Source organism: Strix aluco, chromosome 20 (genome assembly GCF_031877795.1).
Source record: "Strix aluco isolate bStrAlu1 chromosome 20, bStrAlu1.hap1, whole genome shotgun sequence".
NCBI classification, from domain to species: domain Eukaryota; kingdom Metazoa; phylum Chordata; class Aves; order Strigiformes; family Strigidae; genus Strix; species Strix aluco.
The window spans coordinates 6,131,463-6,153,776 of NC_133950.1; the positions used below are offsets into that span (position 1 = coordinate 6,131,463).

General features: G+C 43.6%; 1 protein-coding gene across 13 annotated transcripts in view; it reads left to right on the top strand.

Annotated features, from left to right (window-relative positions):
* Positions 1-22,314, top strand: part of CACNA1B (calcium voltage-gated channel subunit alpha1 B) — a 311,813-nt gene that overhangs the window by 153,871 nt on the left and 135,628 nt on the right. For 7 of the 13 annotated variants that reach the window (XM_074846045.1, XM_074846033.1, XM_074846035.1 and 4 more), the window contains 5 exons: positions 1,134-1,249; positions 11,019-11,075; positions 11,815-11,889; positions 13,857-13,946; positions 17,845-18,054. In XM_074846045.1, coding sequence (XP_074702146.1) covers positions 1,134-1,249; positions 11,019-11,075; positions 11,815-11,889; positions 13,857-13,946; positions 17,845-18,054 — 548 coding nt within the window. The remainder of the gene's footprint in view (positions 1-1,133; positions 1,250-11,018; positions 11,076-11,814; positions 11,890-13,856; positions 13,947-17,844; positions 18,055-22,314) is intronic. The other 6 variants (XM_074846036.1, XM_074846040.1, XM_074846038.1 and 3 more) reach the window with 3 other exon arrangements.

The following is a 22,314-nucleotide window of genomic DNA, read 5'->3' on the forward strand; positions in this document are numbered from 1 at the left end:
GACTGGGTGAGATTTTAGTCAAGAACAGTGGTTAACTACAGGTTTGTAACAATTCACTGTTAACTGAAGATTTGAAGGTCACAGCAGACTTAAGATGTCAAAGGAGAGAATGAGTGAATTGATGATGTACACGAGGGACAAAAACCTGATCCCACATTTGACCATATAGATTAAGCTATTGTGGGAGTCACTCCAGCGTGTGCTCAAAGAGAGGGGTTGCAGAGGCTGGTTCAGAGCTCCATAAATGTTAGATGGCCATGTACATCTTCAGGTGGGGCGTCAGAAACTTCCCAGAGGTGATGCAAATCAGCTTGAGGAAAGCCCTACTGTGGGTGTCTTAGGGTGATAGCTACACTATTGTCTCAGCATCATTTCAAACTAGGCAGTAGGATGTACTTTGACAAGATTTTGCAATGGTTGGATGAACCTTACTTTCTGTCTCCCCTGTAACAATCCTGTTGTAATGATTTGATATCAAGATCCTTGCTTTCCATGTGATTTTAGCAAATAGCAGGGTCGTTGTTACCTTCAACCCAGAGCATCTGCGGTGTTTCACCTTGACCCGAGAGTACCCATCCTCACTCGTTCACATGACTTGTGTTTGTCAAAGTCATCTTAAACCTGGGAAAACTCAAAGAAAGGCTAACAGGGAAGAGTAGATCTCTTCCAATACCAAAAGAGTGCTGGTGTCTCTGTGACATAATATTGTGCTCCTAGAGGAAATCCTGCTGTGGAGGGAGTGGTGTGGAGGGAGTGGTATGGACAGAGGTGGAAGACAGTTTTTTAGCGTTGGGGATAATAATTTGTATTGCATGACTGGACAGATGTATGTGGTTGTGCATCAGGATCTTGTTGTAATGGATGTGATGTGGCCCTAGAAGAAGCATATGCACATGGCAGTTTGCAGTTCTCTTTCAGGATGAGAGAGGCAGAGAAACAGCTGAGCTATAAATCAAGTAGTAATTTGTTGGATAACAACGTGTAGCATGCTGTTGATAACAACATGTAGCCACTTGCTACTGCTGTCATCAACTTCACAAGCTTTGTGAATACAATCTGAAAGAGAAAAGAAGGGCTGTGTATTTTCCCTGACCACTTGTGACATGGGTTTTCTCATTCTTCTCTCTCCAAAGTGAATTTGCCAAAGAACGAGAGAGGGTAGAAAATCGTCGAGCTTTCCTGAAACTCCGTAGGCAGCAGCAAATTGAGCGGGAACTAAATGGATACTTGGAGTGGATCTTCAAAGCAGGTAAGGCAAGAGATCTCCTGATGTTGGTTCAGTATGTTTTGTGGCAAGTCTGGTGATGACAAAGGACAAGGGCCCCAGAACTAGTCCTCCTTATTGCTGGCCATTGAGGTAACCCAAGATTAGAGAGAGCCCAGCCAGCACTTTCTTTTGTTGGGCTTGTTTCTAAGCAGTCACACTAAAATTACCGCAAAAGATCTCAGTTTGGTTAAGCAAAAATAAAGGAGCTGAGCCAACTTTCTTTATTGCTGAGATCAAAGCAATTGTCTTAATACAGTATAATACAAAAAGTGATACAGTGCCCAAAGTCTCCACAGTGGGGAAACTGTTCCCTTATATGAGTCATTTATATTTTATTTACTTTCCAGCACAGCTGTTTTATAAGCCTCTCTTGCCATGATGGTAAAATACACTGGAGCGTCATTTTTATGAGCTACAGAGATTACTTGCATGAAACTCACCCCAGCACATATTAACATTGCTTTATAACTATTATCAGTGAACGTTGTACTTTATTGCAAACCATGAGCAACTTTAACAAGGACCCAAACACAGTAATTTAACAAAAAATAGCATGCTTTTTTTTTTTCTTTTTTTATCAAACAGTAAAGATTACCAATAACCTTCCTGTGTTATAGAGTAGCAGATATTGACATAACCACAGTGCAATTCATTCACACAGCATCAAGAAAACTTCTGGGGCTAATTTGCTTTCTTGCTTGCTTTTCTGAGAAGCTGAAGCATCAGAGTAAAGTGAAACTGCCTTTTAAAACAATGATGAGGAGAAAAAGAAGCAGTGGTTTCTCAAATAGGTTTTCAGGTGCCTTTCTAGGCAGGTCAGCTTCATCCTTGCCCTTTACAAAGGGGGAAACTGCAGTCCAATGTTATATAGTGACTCACCTCATGTCAGCCGATAAACTAGTGGCAGAACTGGCACTCTGTGATGCTCCTAAACCATGGGCTGGCACCACACTAAAAGCCACATCATCATTCCTTATTTTGAAATCCATACTGATGCTAGAGGCCTGATGTGCTACAATGTGCTTGTGCAGGCAAGTAACTGTATGGTCACAGCACCTCATTCACAGAATCACAGAATCATCCAGGTTGGAAAAGCCCTTGAAGCTCCTCCAGTCCAACCATGAACCTCATACTGACCGTTCCCAACTCCACCAGATCCCTCAGCGCTGGGTCAACCCGACTCTTCAACCCCTCCAGGGATGGGGACTCCCCCCCTGCCCTGGGCAGCCCATTCCAACGCCCAACAACCCCTTCTGCAAAGAAATCCTTCCTAAGAGCCAGTCTGACCCTGCCCTGGCGCAGCTTGAGGCCATTCCCTCTTGTCCTATCGCTTATTACTTGGTTAAAGAGACTCATCCCCCCGTCTCTGCACCCTCCTTTCAGGGAGTTGTAGAGGGTGATGAGGTCTCCCCTCAGCCTCCTCTTCTCCAGACTATTCATTGCAGCATTGCACATGCATAAGCTGAGTACAAGCCAGGGGACGGAGCATCCTGATGCTATTCTGTGTGTAAGTGGTTCTTTATCTGGATTTATAGCTTCTGCTTGATGTGCACAACCTTAGTGCCAGTATTTGGAAAAGCATTTTTCATATGGCTCCTGCTGCTTTGCTTCTGCTCTCTCCTCCGAAGCGCTCTGCCAGCCGATGTGCCCAGGGGAGGGGGCTCTGCCCTGCACCCCGTGGGAGCACGGGGGTGGGGGCGGCTGCGGTACCTCCCCACAGGGCAGTTGTCCGGGCATGAGTCTTGACAGCCTGACGGGAGAGGAAAAAGACTGAAGCACTGAGATGAAAAAAAAGGAAGAAGTAGCAGCACCTTATATGGTGGCTTGAACCCATTATTTCCCATCGCGCTATACAGAGTGACAATTGAGTGCCAGTTGTATTGACGGACTTTTATTCACTGTGACTGTTCAACAGCAAGTGTCTTCAATTAGGTAACCACACTTCATTCTGTGGTGCTGTAGGATTCAAAAAAGAACCATTCGCTTTTGTTTCCATTTATAATTTGCTTTCCCATTTGTTTACAGCTTTTGTGCTGCCTCAAATTCAGATTAATTAATGGTTTATCCAGTGGCTGAAGCAGAGTGCACCATGGTTCTCCCTTGGCTCTAGTGCCATCCTGCTTTTAAGGCTCTTGTGATTTCTTGGTCTCTAAATCCTGGTCTCCCCACCAGTAAAATAAAGATGAGAATTCCCTTGCAAGGATGTGGGTTGGTTCGTTTCAATTTGGTGACTGTTCTGCCAAGAAGAGCTATGCAGAGGTCATTAGCTGAACTTGTCTGAAAGTTGAGGTGGAGAAGTTATAAAACATACAGCCAATCTCTGCTCCAGCTTTGCATCCCTGTGGGAATGGCTGGCTATTCTAGTTCTGTGTTGCCGGTGCTGAATAAATGCCACATAGAGTGGAACTGCTGTAAAATTCCCATCTTTTTATTTTGTCTAATAACGCAAGATCCAGAAGGCTTTCTAGAACAAGAAAGTGTATGCAAAACAGCTGAATTAGGGAATAATAAAAATATTCTGTAAAGGCATTGTTGAAAATACAATAGGAATATAAAAAAAGCTTCCTACTACAGCTGAAAAATAACAATGATTAAAATCAACTTAGCAGTGTTAGTAAATCTTTGAATACAAAAGGTAGCGTGAAGGCTAACCAAAAAAGAGAATGGAGTGTTTAGGATTCAGGCACTGGAATTTGGGATTTTGGTGTTGATAGGGATTTCCCATTTCTGTTTTAGAAGCCAGGACTTCAGCTATGAAATGATTCTGAATTTTAAAACTAGGTAACCAGTCTTCCTTGTCCAGGTCTGTGTGTGGGACAGTGGTCAAAGCAAACTGCTTGGGTGGGGGAGGAAAACAGCCAGGGAGGATGGTCACAGACAGTCCAGCCTATACAGAAGTCTTGTGCAGCAGCCCCAGGCAGTGAGATGCAAGAAGCTGTTTGCATAAAAGAAAGAGCAAAAGCTCTTGGTATTCTGCTCTAATGTAACTCAGCAGGATTTTGTTATTATTCATGCAAATATCTAATTGTTTTTAAATCCTTCTAGCATCCATGACCTACTGAATCTTGTAGTAAGGAGTTCCACATGTTAACAGTTGGTTTGGTTTTAAAAAACAAACCAACCCACCAAACAGTATCTCCTGTCCTCAATTATAAATACGTCATCTTTCTGCAGGGAGAGGAAAGGCTCAGGAGTGCACTTTGTATTTCTTTGTACTACTTTTCTTTCTCTGATATCTCTCTACCTTGTTTCAACTTACTTTTTCTGCTCCAAAGCATGCAGAACCAATCTGCTCCATCCCCCCTCTTCCCATGGAAGGCTCTCCAGGCTTCTAATATTTATAGTATCCTCCCTGAACATTTTGTTTCTTTCTTTTTTTCTCATTTATTTCTTATGCAAGGTAGGAAGAGTGGAAAGCTGCATTCTAGTGATTCATAAAGTGGCATCTTAATCTGATTGTTTTTACTCTGTTTTACATATTCTGAGTAGTTGCTAGAGCTGGAAAGGAGGTTCCCTTGTTCTCAATAGTACTCAGGTTTTTACCTCAAGGGCTATAACTGGTTTAGGACCAAGGAAAGTATTTGAGTGACTAAAATCACTCTTTCGTCTGTACACTACCTCCCATTTGTCAACAATGATTTTAATTTAACATTGTGCTCATCATGTATTGGCCACTCCTGCATGTCTTTAATGTTTCTCACAGCCTTCTCTATTTGTAATCTGAATGATGTTGTATTATCTCTTGCTGTACATATTGCATTAAAAAGGTGGCTCAGATGAAATTTTGGGGTTGTTTACTATCAACCCTTCCTTATACTGAAATTGTAGACTGTTTAGTCCTCCAACAGAAAACAACAGGTCTTTATTTTCTACCTCTTAAGTGGTGTCTGACCCGAGCGTGTTCCAGATGTAGTCTGATGACTTGTCTTACATTTGTGCTGTAAGAATGAAACTTCTTTAATAGTTAGGCTCTTGACTAACTGACTTTTGCATTTTTCTTTTTTTCTGGTGGTGCTTTCAAATATTTTCCAGTAGTAAAATAAGAGTATAAAAGGGAAGAAAATATTAACTAAAAAGTGCTTGTGAAGTTTTCAGGGAGGCGCCTTGGCAAAGCTGAAAGATTTTGGTGCCAGCTCGTTATTGATAAATCACCAGAAGTGCAGCTGTGGTTGAAATTGAAGCAAACATAGCTCAGGCTGTTTTAAATGTGGATTGTTTAATACAGTCAGCAGCATATCTGCTTGAGGGATCTGTATCAAGGTGTTTTAAACAGTGACAACCCTAATGTGCAAATACTTGTGGAAGTTGTACTTAATACAGGAAGCCTTAATTGATGAAGTGCCTTCTTAACAAAGGGTTGGGGAATGAAAGAGAAAATTGTAACATAGATAATGTGCTGAAGTGCTGAATTTAGAAGTGCATGACTTGAAAAAATTCAACCCACAGTCTGACCAATTTCTTTAGAGTTTGAATTGACTTTCTTCACTTTGGATTAAACAGAGGCCAGGTATGATGTTTCTAGCTTATTTCTCAGGTGCATGTTGAAGAATGAATACATAGGGTAGTCAGGAGGGTTTAAATATTTTGAAATGAGATTACAGGTGATTTCATGTAAAATTCCCATATTATGAGGCCAAGACTAAGCAAAGAAAATTGTAATTCAGTAGAGTCTTTTCGAGGATGTCAAGAAGAAATGTCATGCTACCTTAAATGACTTATAAATCTGTGTCTTCAAATCTGTAAGATTTTCAGTCTTATAAAACTAGTGTGCACAGGCCAGAAGCAATGATCAAATCCTGTAATTTCTCGTATCTCACAGAATTTAGGCCAGAAATTCATAAAGTAATTGCCATGTCAAGCTCCTAACCACTGACTGTCTGTATTGTTTAGAAGTGAACTGTATGGATCAGTTAGAAACAAACCTGTAATCTTAAATTTAATCTTGAAGAACAAAGTCAACTGTCTGTTTTTTAGTAAATTCTTTAAAGAGACCAACGCTTCCCACCAGCAGAAGTCAGCTGATATAGGTGTAAAAAGCAATGCTTTGCACCGAGTTGCTCTTCTAGGCACGAGACAACAGTTCTCTTCCCCAAACGCCTCTTCTTCAGTTCAACCAATATCAAATAAAGTCTCGTTGGTGACGAGCAAACCCTGTCCTGTACCACCCACTGTGAGCTGGGACAGGGTCTGCTCTTCATTTCATGTTTTTGTTGGGCTCTGCGCAAAGGCAGTAGCAAGGCAATTTGAAATTGTGCCTTTCAGGGGAATTAAAAAGTGGTGAAGCCAAGCAATGTAATCCATGCAAATGATTTTGCCACCACTGCTTTCTCCATTAAAATCCTCGAAACTGTAGCAACTATTAGGCTGTCATGCTGCATTTCCAATGGAAAGCGGAGAACTAGAAGTTCTTTGCACAGAGTAAAGTGCTTGTAAGCCCACAAATATTCTTTTGAAGATGTTTCTCTTATCTTACAAGGACATGCATCATTTTTGAAAACACTTTTCTCAGAGACTGGAAGTCTTTCAGTTCAGAGTTAATCAAGTTGCATGTCTTTTGCATTTTAATTCTTTGCAAGTCCATCTCTTTCACACAACACTGATTCTGTTTCTTTTCTCCCGGAGTAAGCAGGCTCGGGGAATGGGTTCAACCTCTCTCTTCCAGCTCACTGTAGCTCGAATGCCACTCGCTGACATGACAAAGCTTTATGAACCTCAGGTTTCAGCTTTCTGTAGAAGAAACAGAGCAACAAGCCCCATGGTACAGCTGAGAAAAGACACCTACATCAATGAAAAAGGGCAGCAATGTGTGTGAGATGGCAAGGGAGGATAATTGTCAGAAAGACAAATTAGAGTTCCCCGTGAGAGTGTGATGGCTTCTAAGGGATGCATTTTTATTCACTTTTTCTATTTAACAAGTCTGAAGCTTCAACGGTTAAATTCAGTTGTTCTTCCTTTTTTCTAACTTCTGTTGCCTGTTGAACGTCAAGTATTTCCTGTAATCTGCTCTTTTGAGCCCACAGTATCCTATCTCCCCATGCCAAAGAGAAAGAGAAGGGGCATCATGTTTCTCTGCTGTTTTGCCTGTATTGTTAGCTTGCCAGTTCTTCAGTATAAGGTTTGCCTTTATTTCCAGTGCTGTAACATGCTGTGTGTTGTCAGTACTTAATGACCAGCAATTAATCTTACTGCCTAGACACCTCTCACTCTGATATCCTAGCGAAGCCCCTGTGCCTTTGTTTGGAGGCTAGAAGTTGCTGATCTGATACTATCTCTTTGTTGAATATTTCTTCTCATGTAGAAGCACTGTTGTTTGGAGGTTTTTCAGGTGCCCTAATTATCTTCTTCCAGTGTCTGTGTTACAGTGATGACTAAAGGCAATGCAACTTCTGATCCTGTGCTTAGGATGCTGTATGGTTAAAAAAAAAAAAAATCCTAGCAATAATGACTAACCTGCTGAACTGTCTTTTAGCAGATTTTAAAAACCATGTAAAGCCCCTGCTAAGGTAGATGTGGTGCTTTGGCTTCCCAGAGGATACAAGACGGCTGGGGTAACTGTCAAGGGAGAGAAATGGGGAGCAATGGTGGAGGAGAGTTGGGCTTGAGGGAATTGCATAGGTGAAACCTGGGGTTTATTTATTTTAAGGGAACAGTAAAACTGAAACTTTGTGAGATATGTCTATGGATGGAGATATGTTTGGGCACCAACTCAGGGCTCTGAATTTGGGGCAAAGGCTCAGCTGGCTTGCAGAGTTGTCTTGAAAGAGTGTGTACTTTGTAGGTGAAAATACATTAATATCAAATTGTCACACCTTACAAATTCTGAGGTCCCACTGACATTTATCAATCTGGTTTCTGAAACCTCAGATGGCTAAACCTCTCATCAGTCTGACTGTGGGGACACAGGTGATACTGGAACATCAGATGCATAAGTAAGACATTGCAAATCATGATGATGATGTATCCATACAGTTTGCAGTCCCCAGAGGTGATCTGAGGACTCGGGACTGTTCCTCCCCTCCTGCCCAAAGGACAGTGAAGAGTCATGACAAATTGTTACAGGAACATGCAAAACAAGAGGCCACTCAGAAACAGAGTAAAAGACAAATTTCTTGCTCAGAGATCTTTGAACGGAACCAGCACAATTATTTTCCTCCTGCACTGACATGAAACAAGTGCGGAGCTGAGCTTCTAGCAAAGTGAGTAGACTCTTTCCTTCCTGGAGTGTTTTGGTTTTTCTTAACAAGATGTGACTTAAACCAACAACCCTCAGAGCACTGACCAGTAGGTGTGCTGGCTCTCTCTGAGATCTTCCTTCTGCAGACACAGCTCTTCTGCATTGCACTCACCTGGGCGTAGCCCCTGAAGAACAGCTGCTTGTCTTCTGACCTTTGCTAGCTCATTATTTTCGTTCCTTACCACCTGCATGGCAGTGTGTCTGCTCCCTGCAGTAGCTTGTATTAGTCCATTTGATTACCAAATGCTGTCTAACAGTCAACTTTTCTTTCTGGGAGTGACAGACTTGCCCCTCTGGGATGAGTTTGGTTTCCCATGCTTGCTTTTTGTTGCAAGACCTAAACGTACATACGCTCTACTCCAAAAGGTTTTGGATTGTCACTGCAATGTGCTAGTACGTAGCACAGGAAAAAAACCCACATCTGGGTTGTGCAGAGGAGCACAAAATGGAGAATCCCAAAGTAGTGATGACCAAACTAACCCCTGGATCCAAAAGACTGCAGAAACATCTGCGTGGCACTATTGACTCTAGTGGTACTAGGAGCTGGACTCATTTTTATGCAGCCCTGTACAGCACTGTGGGTATATCACCTTCAGATATTACATAAAGCTTTTAAAATCACACTCCGTGACCAATGTAGGATTTAAAAAAAAATCTATAGGAAAATGTCCAGTGCAATAACATCTCAAGCTTGTGCTGCTTCCAGCACAGGTTTGCTTTCTGTTTCACATTTACAGGCCTTTTGTCCAGCTGCCTTTGGGAAGGGGGGTCTTCATATCTAAACCATCCCTCTACGTGCTTTAAGGCAGTCATATTCATTGTTAATTGCCGGTTAACTCCTCACATATTTTTAGCCCCCAAACACCAGTACAGCTTTTCCCTAGGCAAGACATCAGAAGAACATTTCGGTTTCTGAGGTGCTGGTTTGAGAGAAAAGTCTCTTGAACTGTCTAAAACAGCCCATTTCACTTTTCTGACCTGTTTTACGAAGCCTCAGAAAACACCTGAATTGTATTGGCTTGTGGGTTTTTGGAAGAATTTAATGCCTTTTAAAGTGTAGACTTTTAGCTCACGTGACATTTTTAACCCTCTCTCGGCTCTCCTTTCCTCCATATCTCTGATGCACTAGTTTGCACTTTCTTATTTTTTTCTCCTCTGCTTGGGTTTCCAGTCCTCCTCAGTCCTGGGTATTATTTTTTAGCCTTCTCAATTTGCTTCTTATTAATATATCATTCACTCTCTTTCCCAGATGATTAATAAAGAGATTATATAAGGCTTGTGTGATAGTCCTGATCCCTCTAGTATTCTTCTAGATGGCTTTGAGCTACACACTTTGATGTCTAGCCTGTGGTTTGTGGTGTTTTGGGTTTTTTTTGTTTTTTTTTTTCTAGTTAGCTTTCCATCTAGGCTGGCTTAAATGGACTTTAAAGCAAAATTTTGTGAAAACACAGTGTCAGATGTTTTAGTAAGATCCCAAGTTACATCTATGCCAAGCATGTGAATTTGTCATTTATAATAATACAAGAAAGTGTACAATTTACCAGCTGCCAGCTCAATATTTTGTTTGCTTTAGATTGTCCTTTAGAAAATCCTCACATAATTTTACAGCAGCAAGCTAAAATCTGTGGTTCAGACTGTATGAACTGTAGGGTTTCAAGTATTGGCGCAGTGTGGTGTGTGCTGCAAATCGACTTGAGTGATGACATTTGCATTGTGAAACCTCAGGAAATTTGGTTGTCTTTCATGCAGATAAAAATGAGTCAGTTTTAGGAGGTTGTTTTTTTCTGTTTTCTGAATTCTTTTACTGTAGGAAAATATAAATGTGTATTTTGGAGATGAGTTACACAGGAATGGAAAACCAACGGTGGTGTTCTTGCACGAATTGTACAACCTGAACTGTGCTAGCCAGAACTTCCCCATGGAAACTTTGCTGTGGATTTTAGTTGGACAAAGATTTGATGTGATAGCTATTTGGTGATATTCTGTCTCTTGAGATGTGGCACAGCTGACATGCCACAGCCAGACCTGCTTGTGTTACCCTGTGTCATGAGACAGAGATCCATTTCCCATGGGCTGAGTCCTGGTCTTATTGATTTGACAAGAAGACAGAAGAGCAGCAATGGGTGTCTCCAAAGTGACTGGGCATGAGGGACCCTCCTCTGGCTTGTGGTCTTGCTTGGGTCTGACAGAAGGTTCTTGGTCTCCAGAAGTCCCTTGCAGATGATAGCTGAGTAAAGAAAGTGGAGTGGGTGGTTGATTGTGAAGAGGGAAATCATGGAGGAAGTGCTACAGTCTTCCAGTGGTGTGTCTGGCCTCCTCTCCATGTGCATAAGGGGCACAGGGTAAGAAACGTGGCTCTGAGCTGTTCCTTCCTTCACAGACTTGGTGTAACTGGGTCATACAATAGGGTAAGGTTGGTGTCAGCAGGGACAGACACCTGCTGCATCCAGCTCAGCTGGTTTTAGAGTGGGGATGTGATAAATCTGAGGTTGAACCTTGCTGTTTTTCCTTTTACAGAGGAGGTCATGCTGGCAGAGGAAGACAAGAATGCAGAAGAGAAATCTCCTCTGGACGGTAAGTTGTTTTGCCGTGCAGTTTTCCTGCTGTGATATGTGAGAGGTTCACCTGCTGTACGCTGACATGGCTTTCCGTTGTAACCAGGAGGGTGTGAGGAACACGCTCTTGCATGCACTTGGCATAAGTCGGGCTAAAGAGTCCCTTTTCCCATATCAGGTCTTTCTGAGGTTGCAGGTGGATGATGAGCAGTTATGTGACACACCACTCTGGGATGGGGATCTGCCCTTGGGGTCGGTCGGTCCCTAAGCTGCCTGTGGGACCGCAGCGTGACAGGGACACCCGTCAGCCTCTGCCGAGCGTGGCTGGCTGTGTCTATGCACAGGTTGTGGCGGGGGTAGGCTGCAGAGCGGATGCCAGAAGAGAAATGCATTGACCAAGAGAAGGCAGGGCTCTAAACTGAGGTTTCCAAATGGTTTTGACAAAGAGACTAAGACCCCTGTTACTTGTAAGCAGTAAGACATAACAGGGTGTGGTGATCCTATCTTCCGACGTGTGACCCTGGCGTTGCAGGACGGCTGGAGGTACCGAGCTTCGGATGCAGGTGCAGCGAGGCTACGGGGACTGCTCTCCCTGTGCCTCCAGACCGATGAGCTCTTAGGATGCGACAGCCAGTCAAAGTTCAGTTAAAGATTCTTCCCTCTCCCTTTTCTGACCATCTTTCGTCCTCCCATGTCTCCTCCTTTCCCCTCCCCTCCCTTTCCCTCCTCTTTTTTTTTCTCCTCCCATTCACTGTCAGGGAGGGCCGCCTCGGAAGGGCCGATTCAACAAGGCACGGCACCGGCAGAGACTAGCAGCGGCAGCAGCTACAACAGTGAGTGGATTGCAAATCACCAGGGGCTTAGGTGGCACAGCGGGGCAGTGCTTCTCCCCCGCAGCCCCATGTGCCCAGGTCACCGGCGATGCTTCTCGGGTGGTTTTGCACCTTGCTCCGAGCCACGCGGCTCCCTGGGGCATCAGGCGCCCGGCTGCTAGCCCACCTTGGCCAACCTGGTGACCTGTGCTCGGGGAGGACTCGGGGATGGAAGAGCTGGGGCTGAAGAAGGTCAGGGCTGAGGTGTGCTTGGCACGTCTTCGTGTGTGCGGGTGAGTGGGTGTGTGTGCGCTGGGGAAGTTTGTCCAGCACGTGGGTGCAGCCAGGGCTATTAGTCTCGAGCTGAAATGAGTGTCTGGAAGAGTAGTCTGAAAAGCTGAGTGGTGCAAGCAAACTAGAGGTGGGTACAGGCCACGGAGTAAAGGCCCAGGTATATTAAGGCTCCCTCTGTACTAGTAAGCTAAGGGAGCCCAGCAGTGTTCACAGCCTTGAAGCCAACTGGTATGGAGCAGCCCACATCTATGCTGGTAAATTATCTTAGTCTCCAAAACAGCGAGACATTGCATCAAAGGTGCCTGTAGAGATGGCACGACCTAATTGCTAAACACATGCAGGAGTTATCTGGGGAAGAAGATAAAGAAGGTGGTGCTCAATTTATGCCAGGGAGTGTTGTAAAACCTTACTCCCAGGATTGGTTATGTTCCAGTGCTGGGGAAGGGCCTGGACATACTGGTGTGTACTGGGACAGATACAGCCTGAAGGACTAAAAGCTAATTTCTGGGACTGAGGATTCAGCCTACTGCTGGGTGGGGAAGAGAAGAGCAAAAGCAGTTATTTGTAAAATTTGGATCCAGATCACAGGTTCAGAGCATCCTCTCCTCTTCGAGCCTCTCCGAACCTGGGTGATGTTCTGGGTGTTTCCTTGGAGTGACAAAAGCACTAATGCTTGCCTTAGCTGCGGAGGAAGAAGCACATCCGTTTCTCTGTCAAGGCAGGGAAATTTGTGTAGAGTGAGGGGATCTTCTTGTACGAACCTACCTCCAGGGTAGTCGCTGCAGAGTGAGTGGGTTTGCTGTGTGTGCCTACTGAACAGTATGTATCACCACACCGTGGGGTGTCTTACTGCTGATAGAAAATGGTGCTTAGTTACTGTATGTCTTGAAGCTGTTACAAAACTGTATCAACGTATTTTTTTCTGCTAGTTCTCAAGGTTTTGCAGGTAGGTGGTCATGGGACCAGCGTCCATGCTGTTCCTGCGTTACCCCTCGCACACGGGGTGAACAGTGCAGACCTCTCCGAGCCTTAGACTGCAGTTCTCTTTCCCTGTCGAGTAAAACGGCGTAGCGATGCTTGCCCTCCCCACAAAAGATGCTGTTGGACAAAGTGTGTTTTCAAAGAGTTACGACATCCCCAGAGGGAAGGAATTGTACAGTGGGTGCTATTAAGAGCATGTTCACTGGTTTGTGGCAGTTGCTTTTGATACAGCATTTCTGCTCCTTAAGGCATTGCTCTGTGGTAAACTGTATCCGAGCACCGTAAATGCTAACTTCTTAATGGTGCACACTGTAAACAATGTTAATGTTTTTAATGGATAAAAGCACTCATCTCATAACCCGCTGGGGCTCAGAAAGATGCAGTGACCCTGCCCAGTCTTTCTGCTGCGCTAAAAGGTCCAGCAGCTGCAGTGACTCCCCCACCCTCCTGCATCTGCTGGAGTGAAGTGTAAGTGTGCAGACCTGTGCCTGGCAAGCCTTCAAGATCTAGAAGGTTAAATAAATAAATGACCCTGGCATCAAAGCACACGGAGGCCCTGCAAGGTTGTAGGTTGTCTGATTTGCTCCAGTTTACCCTTGTGTGAGAGCTTTAAGCTGGCATTGGGAAGTAAATGCTGGCCCTGGAGAGTGAAGGGGAGGGGGAGAGAGAATCCACTCTGCTCACAGGGCATTTTCTCTTTAATTTGCACACAGTGTTGAAAAGAGCTGCAATAAAGAAGAGCAAAAATGACCTGATTCATGCTGAAGAAGGTGAGGACCATTTCACAGACATTTGCTCCGTTGGTGAGTACTGGCTTTGCATTCCCTGAGGTTTAGATCTCCACCTGAACATGTTCATGTCGTGTTTCCTCTGAGAGGCTCCTTTGCTCCAGAAGCTGCAGTTTCAAGAGGGAGAATGATCACTGCTCCTGCAGCAGCACTCAACTCACCGGAGCCAACGGCTTCATGGCTTCACCCTCTCCCTGACGCTGCCCTGCTCAGCTATTGCATGCTGCACCCTTTAAAATAGCCCTGCCGAAACGCTTGGAGAATCTGTGCTTGTGTTGGCCATACTGTGATTCTGCTTGGAACTTGCTCATTTATGCTAATGAAGCCCAAATACATCAAATGATACTGCTAAGCCTCATATGTTGTGTGGAGGAGAGAAAGTGGACACTTAGTCACAGCTGCCACTAATACACAGTGTATAGTTTTGCAGCCTTTGCCATGTGAATGGCTACTGGGAAGTGTTGGGCAGTGGCCCTAATTCTCTCATTCTTGGCTTAGAAGAAGGTCTTAAAGCAATCCTCCACAATTTTAAAGCCAGATAGGAGATACACCCCTGTATGCATGCAGTTGCCCACATACCTCCAATGCAGAGTGTGGCACCCTTCATAGTGTAGCACTGATGGTGTGAATTTGGTATGTTCAGCTCTGGAGAATAAGTCACTGTCAGGCTGCAGAGGTACTGCTTGTTCTGCGGTTGACAGAGAGCTAGTTCCCTCCGGAGACGTTGCCAGGTGCAGAGGCAGGAGGCAGGTCTGGGGTTCGCAAGGGGAGGCAGACTCTGAGCACCCAGCACCCCACCTGAAGGGAGCTCTTTGGACATCAGCAGAAAGACCTTTCAGTCGTGGGCTTTTACTTGCTGGCTGGGGAGACCTTTTCCTGACTGCTTTGGAGTTAGCTATTTGGCTTATTCCTGTCCCTGTTGTTTGAGTTTGTATTTTGTTTTGCTGCTGAAGCAGCAGATGTTCTCATTATCTTCCAAAGAACTGTCTTGGCATCCCAGTTACCACAAAGCAGCAAATCCTGGATGCATGAGAGTAGCAGCACAAACAGTACATTTGAGAGTACATGTCCATATATGCTTGCAAGCATGAGTGCCTCAAATGCTCTTTGGAAATCTGGCATTAACATTTTAAGAGATTACAGCTGCTGCTGGATTTCTTTTTTTTTCCCTTTAAATGAAGACCTGGTTGCAGGAAATGAATGTTGCTCAGCATGTTACTGACACCATCACCCACTGTTCAACTGCCACAGTCCCCCGGGCTGAGCAGGCTGCAGGTTTTGTGGCTAAACTACTGACACTTCTATGAGAGGTTTGTTGCTGAAAAAAGGGCAAAAATACAGCAACCATGTGCATTTTTGTTTCATTTTTTTTTAATTCTGAGTGGCTTGGATCCCTGCATGGATAAAAAGGAATGGTCATTTTTGGAACATTTGTTCGTTGTTGCAATAATTATGAGATCTTTGCATTCACATCCAAGTCCCTCCAGGCTCTGGGCACCCATGCCACGCAAACAGATCTTTGAATTCAGTGTTTCAGGTGGCAACGGATGACGGAGCATCTGGACTCGTGGATAATCTGATGCAGAGCTGGGAACTGTCTCAGGAGCATATGGCAGGGAAAATAACAGCAGTGCTTTCCACCTTCTGCAAGTGGTTCACCCACTTGGGAAAAGTGTTTTTGATTTTGATTCATGGAATAAGGCAGAAAAGAAATGGATAAAGCAGATACTTCTGCAGGCTCCTGAAAAGGCTGAAAGCCTGCATAACATAAACAATCAGATCATATGGGCAATTATGCATAAAGAATATGTTTTTTAGAAAAGGTTTTTTTGGATGGCTTTCTATAATGTGTTGCTGATGGGAGCATAAGGAGTGTGGAAGAACTAACAATATAATTACTGAGTGCAATGCGAAGATGCAGACTAGAGTGGTAGAGACTTTGACAGGTCTCTTGCTGGCCATTGACTGAATATGTTGCACTTTAATTCAAACACAAGTACCTCAATGAGCCTTATAATTGCATTATAAAGCTCTATAGTTGTAAACACTTCCCAGTGTGCTCTCTGGAGTTGTTCTTAACATTTATTCTTTTCTTTCCTTCTCTCAGCCTTTCTTTCCGCACTAATAAGCGTGCAGCAGTAGATGCTGGCTCCTTCTGGCTTCCCACCCTCTACACTGTACCAGACACAGGACATTGTCTTGATTGCCAGACAGCGAAGCCTGGAGAGGGGAATGTTTTCTACATTAGATCAGTTTAAATACTGTTGCTTTTTTCCCTGGAAGATCAGTAGAGCCAGCAGAGAGGGGTTGAAAGGGCAGCAGACTATTCCCATGCAAATCTGAGAGTATAGTCTGACTTGAGTATCTGAGAGGTCTTTACCCACTGAACAATATTACGATATGGTGCAGTCTGTATCTTAACTTGTAGTTCATTTTGTTGTCTTAAAGCAATAGATAAGTATGATGATTGATATTTTTTTTTTTTTTAAAAAACTGCCAAAGGGAGGATTATCAAGCTAACAGAACAACAGCACACTGAGCTTTTCCGCAAGGAGTTTGTTCAAAGCCTGGCCAGGGCCGGCTCTGCATTCAGTGTGTTAGTGGATGGCTAGAAATGTGAAACGAAGCAGAGAGCTTTCTTCCTGTTGAGGAGACGGCAGAGCACGCTCTTGTGTAGCTGTGAGCTTGGAGAACCCATTGCTGTCACATCTGGATGCTTCATCCTTTCTATGGGCGCTGTGTTCGATGTTATTGTGGGATGAAACAGGGTGAGATTCCCACCACTTCCAAGTGTTGAAATGTAAGCGAGCACACTCAAAAATTTGGCTGCCGCAGCCAGAACACTTTGTTCATGTAACTCAGCCATCTCCAACGAGATCATGCAAGTCATCTGCTCTTATGATGTTTGCTCCAAGACAGGACAGTCTTTGTCCTGGTCAACTCTAACTGCTGGGAGACTCTGTCCCATCATCGGGAAGGGCCATGGTGTATTATCTTGCCACAAACCATCTTGAAACAAAGTTTGCTAGCAGTTTCTGAGGGGTGCCAGCACAGCATGAAACAGATAGTGGACAGCCTGCGACAGTCACAATTTTCCCTGCTTGCAACAGCGTCTGTGGCTGTTGCAGAGGAACTCCAACAAACGCATGTGTTTTTTACTAACGTGTGCTCATTTCTCCTGCCTCAGCACTGGCAGGAGATTGCCTTTTTATCATTCGTTTGAACGGTGCCTGCTACCACAGGGGGAGAGCTTACATTAGAAATCATTTCTTCCATCAGCTTCCTATTGTTAAAATATTTGACTCTTTGCCAGGGTTTCAGACCGGAGTTGAAATGTAGCTGATACAGGCAGAATTAATACAAATGAGTAGCTGCACCCAAAATGTGATGCATGGAGACAGATTGAGCCCTCTGCTGTAGAAATACATAAAGTTGGAGAGTAGAATAAGGAGACTTCACTCAACTGAGTAGTAAGGGCTGGGTCTTTGCCTGGTCCTTGGAGCAGGGGAAATAGGGACCAGCTTTCCTGTTGCCAGTTACCCAGCTCCAAGAGGGTGTGCTCCACACCATGGGCAGAAATACCACTGTGTCTGGTACTTTCTGTCCCTCCAGTCATCTGGGAACCCAAAAGTTATGAGTTAAGCTGCGGCAATCAAGATTGCTTCAAAGGATTGGAAGCCCAGTTTCTTTAGATGGTGGAGCTGGGCATTCATTCATGAAGTTTTAAAATCCCAGCCTTCATCTGTCACGATGTCATTGCAAGCGAGATGCCCTTGCTCAGCCCATAGTCAATGTGCCCAGCTTTCTGCTCAGCTGTGTTTGTGGTGCTTGGGAGAGGGTCTGTGTGCCCAGGAATGTCCTCTGGCCTTTTGCCTGAAGGGATGTGGTGTGGTGACTCTTCTTTCTGTGCCAGGGTCTCCTTTTGCCCGTGCCAGTTTGAAGAGTGGGAAGAACGAGAGCTCGTCCTACTTCAGGAGGAAAGAGAAAATGTTCCGGTTCTTCATCCGGCGCATGGTGAAAGCTCAGAGCTTCTACTGGATCGTCCTCTGCGTGGTCGCCCTCAACACGCTCTGCGTTGCAATGGTGCACTACGACCAGCCGGAGAAGCTCACCACTGCGCTGTGTGAGTACTGGCGACTCCACCTTTCCTCTAACGAGATCTTGCATTTTTGATCACTCTGAGTGCTGCTGTTGCATCCCCATGAGGTCTGGTTTTCGGCTTCCTACGCCTCCCTCTGAAGAGGGTCAGAAATGCATTAATGGTCTAGTTCTAGTAACTCAAGAGTAATTGAGTCATACAATTCAGAAAAAATCCCCCAGGACATGATAGTGGTTTGAGATGGGAATGTTATCCTAAATGTTATCTGAAACTTCAGATTCAACCACATATAAATCTTGTAACATGGCAGGAGGATTTGTTCTGTAGCAGGCTTTATGAAAAGCGGGGGAATGGCTCTGTACTTGGATGAAGGCAGGTTTCTCTATCTAATCTGCATCTGGCCAGCACACTGCAGAATTCATGCCACTTGCAGCTGATCTGCGTCCATGGGTGGTTTCGGTTGTGGACATACTTAAAGCTCTTCCAGTTCTGATGTCCCTGGGATAGCAGCATGTGCGATGGCCAGTGCTACCTGGGAGACAAAAACATCTATCTGTGCTTATAGAATCATACACTGCTTCACTACACTTGTAGCAGTTGTTGTCATAGTCTTTAAAAGGTTACAAGTTTACGGGAGGTCTTTTTTGGTAATCATGCCTTCCTTACTAATGGTGTGATTAGATGGGATAGATGCCATGATGCTCTTCTGAGAAAATATGTGCAATAGTGATAGAAATAATACCATACAGAAGATTATACTATATTTGTGCAAAAGCTTTTATTTTAGCTTGGTTTCTCCAGTCACTTAACAGTTTAGGCTTCAGATAGTCTGTAAGTGCTTTTGAAGTTTGTTTTTTGTTGGTTTTTTTTTTTGTTTTTTTTTTTTTTAAATTGCATAGTGTTTTGTACCATGATGAATAATAAATGGAGGCAGCTTTCTGTAGTCAGAGCCTTTACACGTCACAGTGTTACACTGAGGTTGCAGACTTGCTTACAAAGCCTGCTTTAAAAAAACGTGGAAGGTGAGTGACAGAGCTTTTTTGTTTATTTTACTTAAGGCTATGACTCCTGCAGCTGGAAAACTTGTAGAAATTGGTAAGGTAAGAATATGGTGACACTGAAAGTGGGACACTGCAAGTTTTTCCTTCTGAAGGGAAGGCATGGAGAGTGTGTTTCTGGAAGACAGAGCCATCGCATTGGCCACTTCTGACTCTATAAAATGACCAGGAACAAATCTTTTGTTCAGCACCTGATATTCGGATGTGGCTAGTTCAGAGTTTGTCAAGTAAAATTTCTGGAGCAGGTGAACAGAAGACCAGGAAAAAAACCCAGAATATTTTAAACAGTGTAACTTAAGAATTTTGGCTTAGATCATTAAAGATACTTAATCTACCTAATCTTCCTTGATTTTGATATAAATTACATACTCAAATATTTCTAGCCCCAGATCCTCAGGCCTTACCTTATTCTAAGGAAGCAAACTTCTGAAGTTTTTGTGTATAGACCTAAAAGGTCAAGAATACTAGCTGCTCTGACTTCAAAAAACTCCCTATTAATGTGTGCTGAAATATTTAATACCACCAGGTAACTGGAGCTATAGTGAGAGAGGCATAAGAAGGACAAAAACTTCTTTCAGCTCTCTCTCTTTTTTTTTTTTTCCCAAGGTTTAGACCGAAAAGAGAGACAGACTACACAGAGAAGTTAGTCCTGCTTATTCATTTCCTAAATTTAACAGAGGAAATAATAAGCTAGATTGGCAGAGTAATTAGAAGTTTGAGGCTTAGGATTTCCTCTTGAATTAGGACTAAATGTCTAGGGAAAAAAAAACAAAAACAAAACACTTTAAGTCTTTCAACTCCAAAAAGAAGGATTCAGATTTACAAACTCACTTTCAGGAACACCTTATACAGTAACTTTTCGAAGAGAACATAAGGAAATCTGTGAGCCAGCAACTTCTACTTAATGCTCATATGAGAGCTGGAAGCAATGTTTTTGTTGATCAGAATGAAAGGTACACCCCCAGCTGGGAAACTTGTCTGGGACAGAGGCCACAAATTAGGCTCCCGACCTATCTCAGCTGAAGACAAAAAACCAGGAAAGGTTGAACTTGTGTTGTGCCTGGCATCAGGGGTTGGGGTGAATCCTTCTTTCAGGAGCTCTGCATGTGTCCATAACACCCAGCATTGTGAATTAGTTTCAGAAACACTTGGGTAGCACACTTTAATTTCTTGGTGCTAGGGTACCACCTGGCTAACAAAGAGTGATCCCATTGACTTATTTTTCATGGAAAAGTCAGAAAACCACCAAAGAACCCTGCGTTCTTGGGAGTTACCTACTCAACATCCTCCCTGCTATAGGTGCTTTCCTGTGTCTCGTCTGCCCTTTATATGTCTTTGCATCATTACACTGTCATTTACTGTAAGACTTGAGTGTCCTTTGTCAATAAGCAAACACCTGGACAGGTGGGTCACAGAGCAATCCCTTAGATTCACTAAAAGAAATACTAGCAGCTACAGATAAACACTGCTGGAAATAACACTGAAGGGCAACACAGTGGTGAGGCACAGACAAAATCAGAATATCTGAGGAATCATAGGTTTTGTGGATCTTCTCATATAGGTATAAGCATTGGGTCTTTAAACGGAGGGGTACAAGATTAGCCACCGTGACATACAGAATAAAAGCCAGAGATGCAGAATGAATGGTTGTAATGGAAATTCTAAGATACTTTGCATGATTTTCTCTTGTTTTGTTTGTTTGTTTTTTTCCAAAGATAGTTTTCTCCAAGCCAAGAAGCACAGGTGCCCTTGGGTTCATTCTGGGGAGGATTGTCTCTGATCTGTCTCACGGCATAGCATAATGGAAACTCTGGGAAGAAACCTATTTTAACGTAATTTTAGAAATAAAAGCTTCTGAGAATTGTCCACTGAAAAGGTTTACAAGTTCAACCTCTTAAATTAAACCAGTCCTGTACCTCCAAATCTCCCAGCTTTTCAGGACGATGAGCTGTAGTATTGTATTCACGCCTGTCTTTGCATTGATAATGACCTAAAGGCTTCTGCCTGCTTTCCTGGGGTATGATATAGTTTTCATAGCATAATCTTTCCTACTAATCTAAAGTTCAATACTGAATGCAGGGAATATTTTATGCCTTAAGTTACATGGGACTTTGCGTGGACTAACTGGTTGTTTTGTTATTCCAGTCATGGTAAGACTGGACTAGGCTCCTCTCACTCCTGATGCACTGAACCACAGCCAGCATGATTAACCCTGCGGTAAACACATTTGTGAATGAGCCCAGCTATGGTTTATCCCTCAAGGAGTGCTCCCTGAAAGCCCTGTTCCGCCCAAGATTTGTGCACAAATCCATTAGATATAGGCAGAACAAGATATCACAAAACCGGGGGATTTTAAACAGCTCCTGGAAATGCTTGGCAAAATCTTTTAACTGTAAGAGTGACAGAGTTTAAAAATGGCTTTGAAGTTAATCCATGATGAGTGAACTTCACTATAGAGGAGCAGGACTTGACTAGTCTGATTTAGAGCAAGAGAGAAGTAGCCAATACTCGTTATGTTGTTTCATGGAAGGTGCTTAGAAATGCACTTCTGAGGAGTTTTGTGAACTGTAGCAGTGGGAGAGCAGCGTGGTAATGTCTGGGAGGATCTGCTAAACCCTGAAACTCTACCCAGGCACCTCTAATTCAATTATACCTGTCCCTCTGGGGAAAAGTTTAATTACATTACAAATTAATTTTACTTAAAGAACAGTTGGTAAAAGCCTACGGGTCTGCATTGATTTATTTTTCCCTTGGTCTTTTCTTTTAACTTTTCTGTTCTTGAATTGTTCTGATTAGCTTTCTCTGCTTGATATTCCGTATTGCTGCAACTGCTTTGGAAAAGGAACTGTGGGAGCTTTAGAAAGGGGCTTGGGATTTCTCCAGTCTTGTTGAAAGAGTTGATGAGAAATTCTTTGAATTCTTGGGGTATGATGAATAACAGAACATACTTTATGCCCCCATAATTATGCTGAAATTAGATCAGAGGTTTCCCTTCTCTGAGTGGAAAGGACTCCACTGTCAAATTGCAATAGGAGTTTTCTCATGCTGCACATGGACACATGGCATGTTCTGCTCACTGAAGCGCATGGACCGTCAGTTAAGTAAGTTGCAGTTCCCTGTCAAAGTATATATTTCATGCAGCCACCCATGATTGTTGTTTGCGTTAATTTTCACCATTGCCAGTATTCTCAGAAAGAAGAGACTTCTGTCAGAAGACAACTCTGTA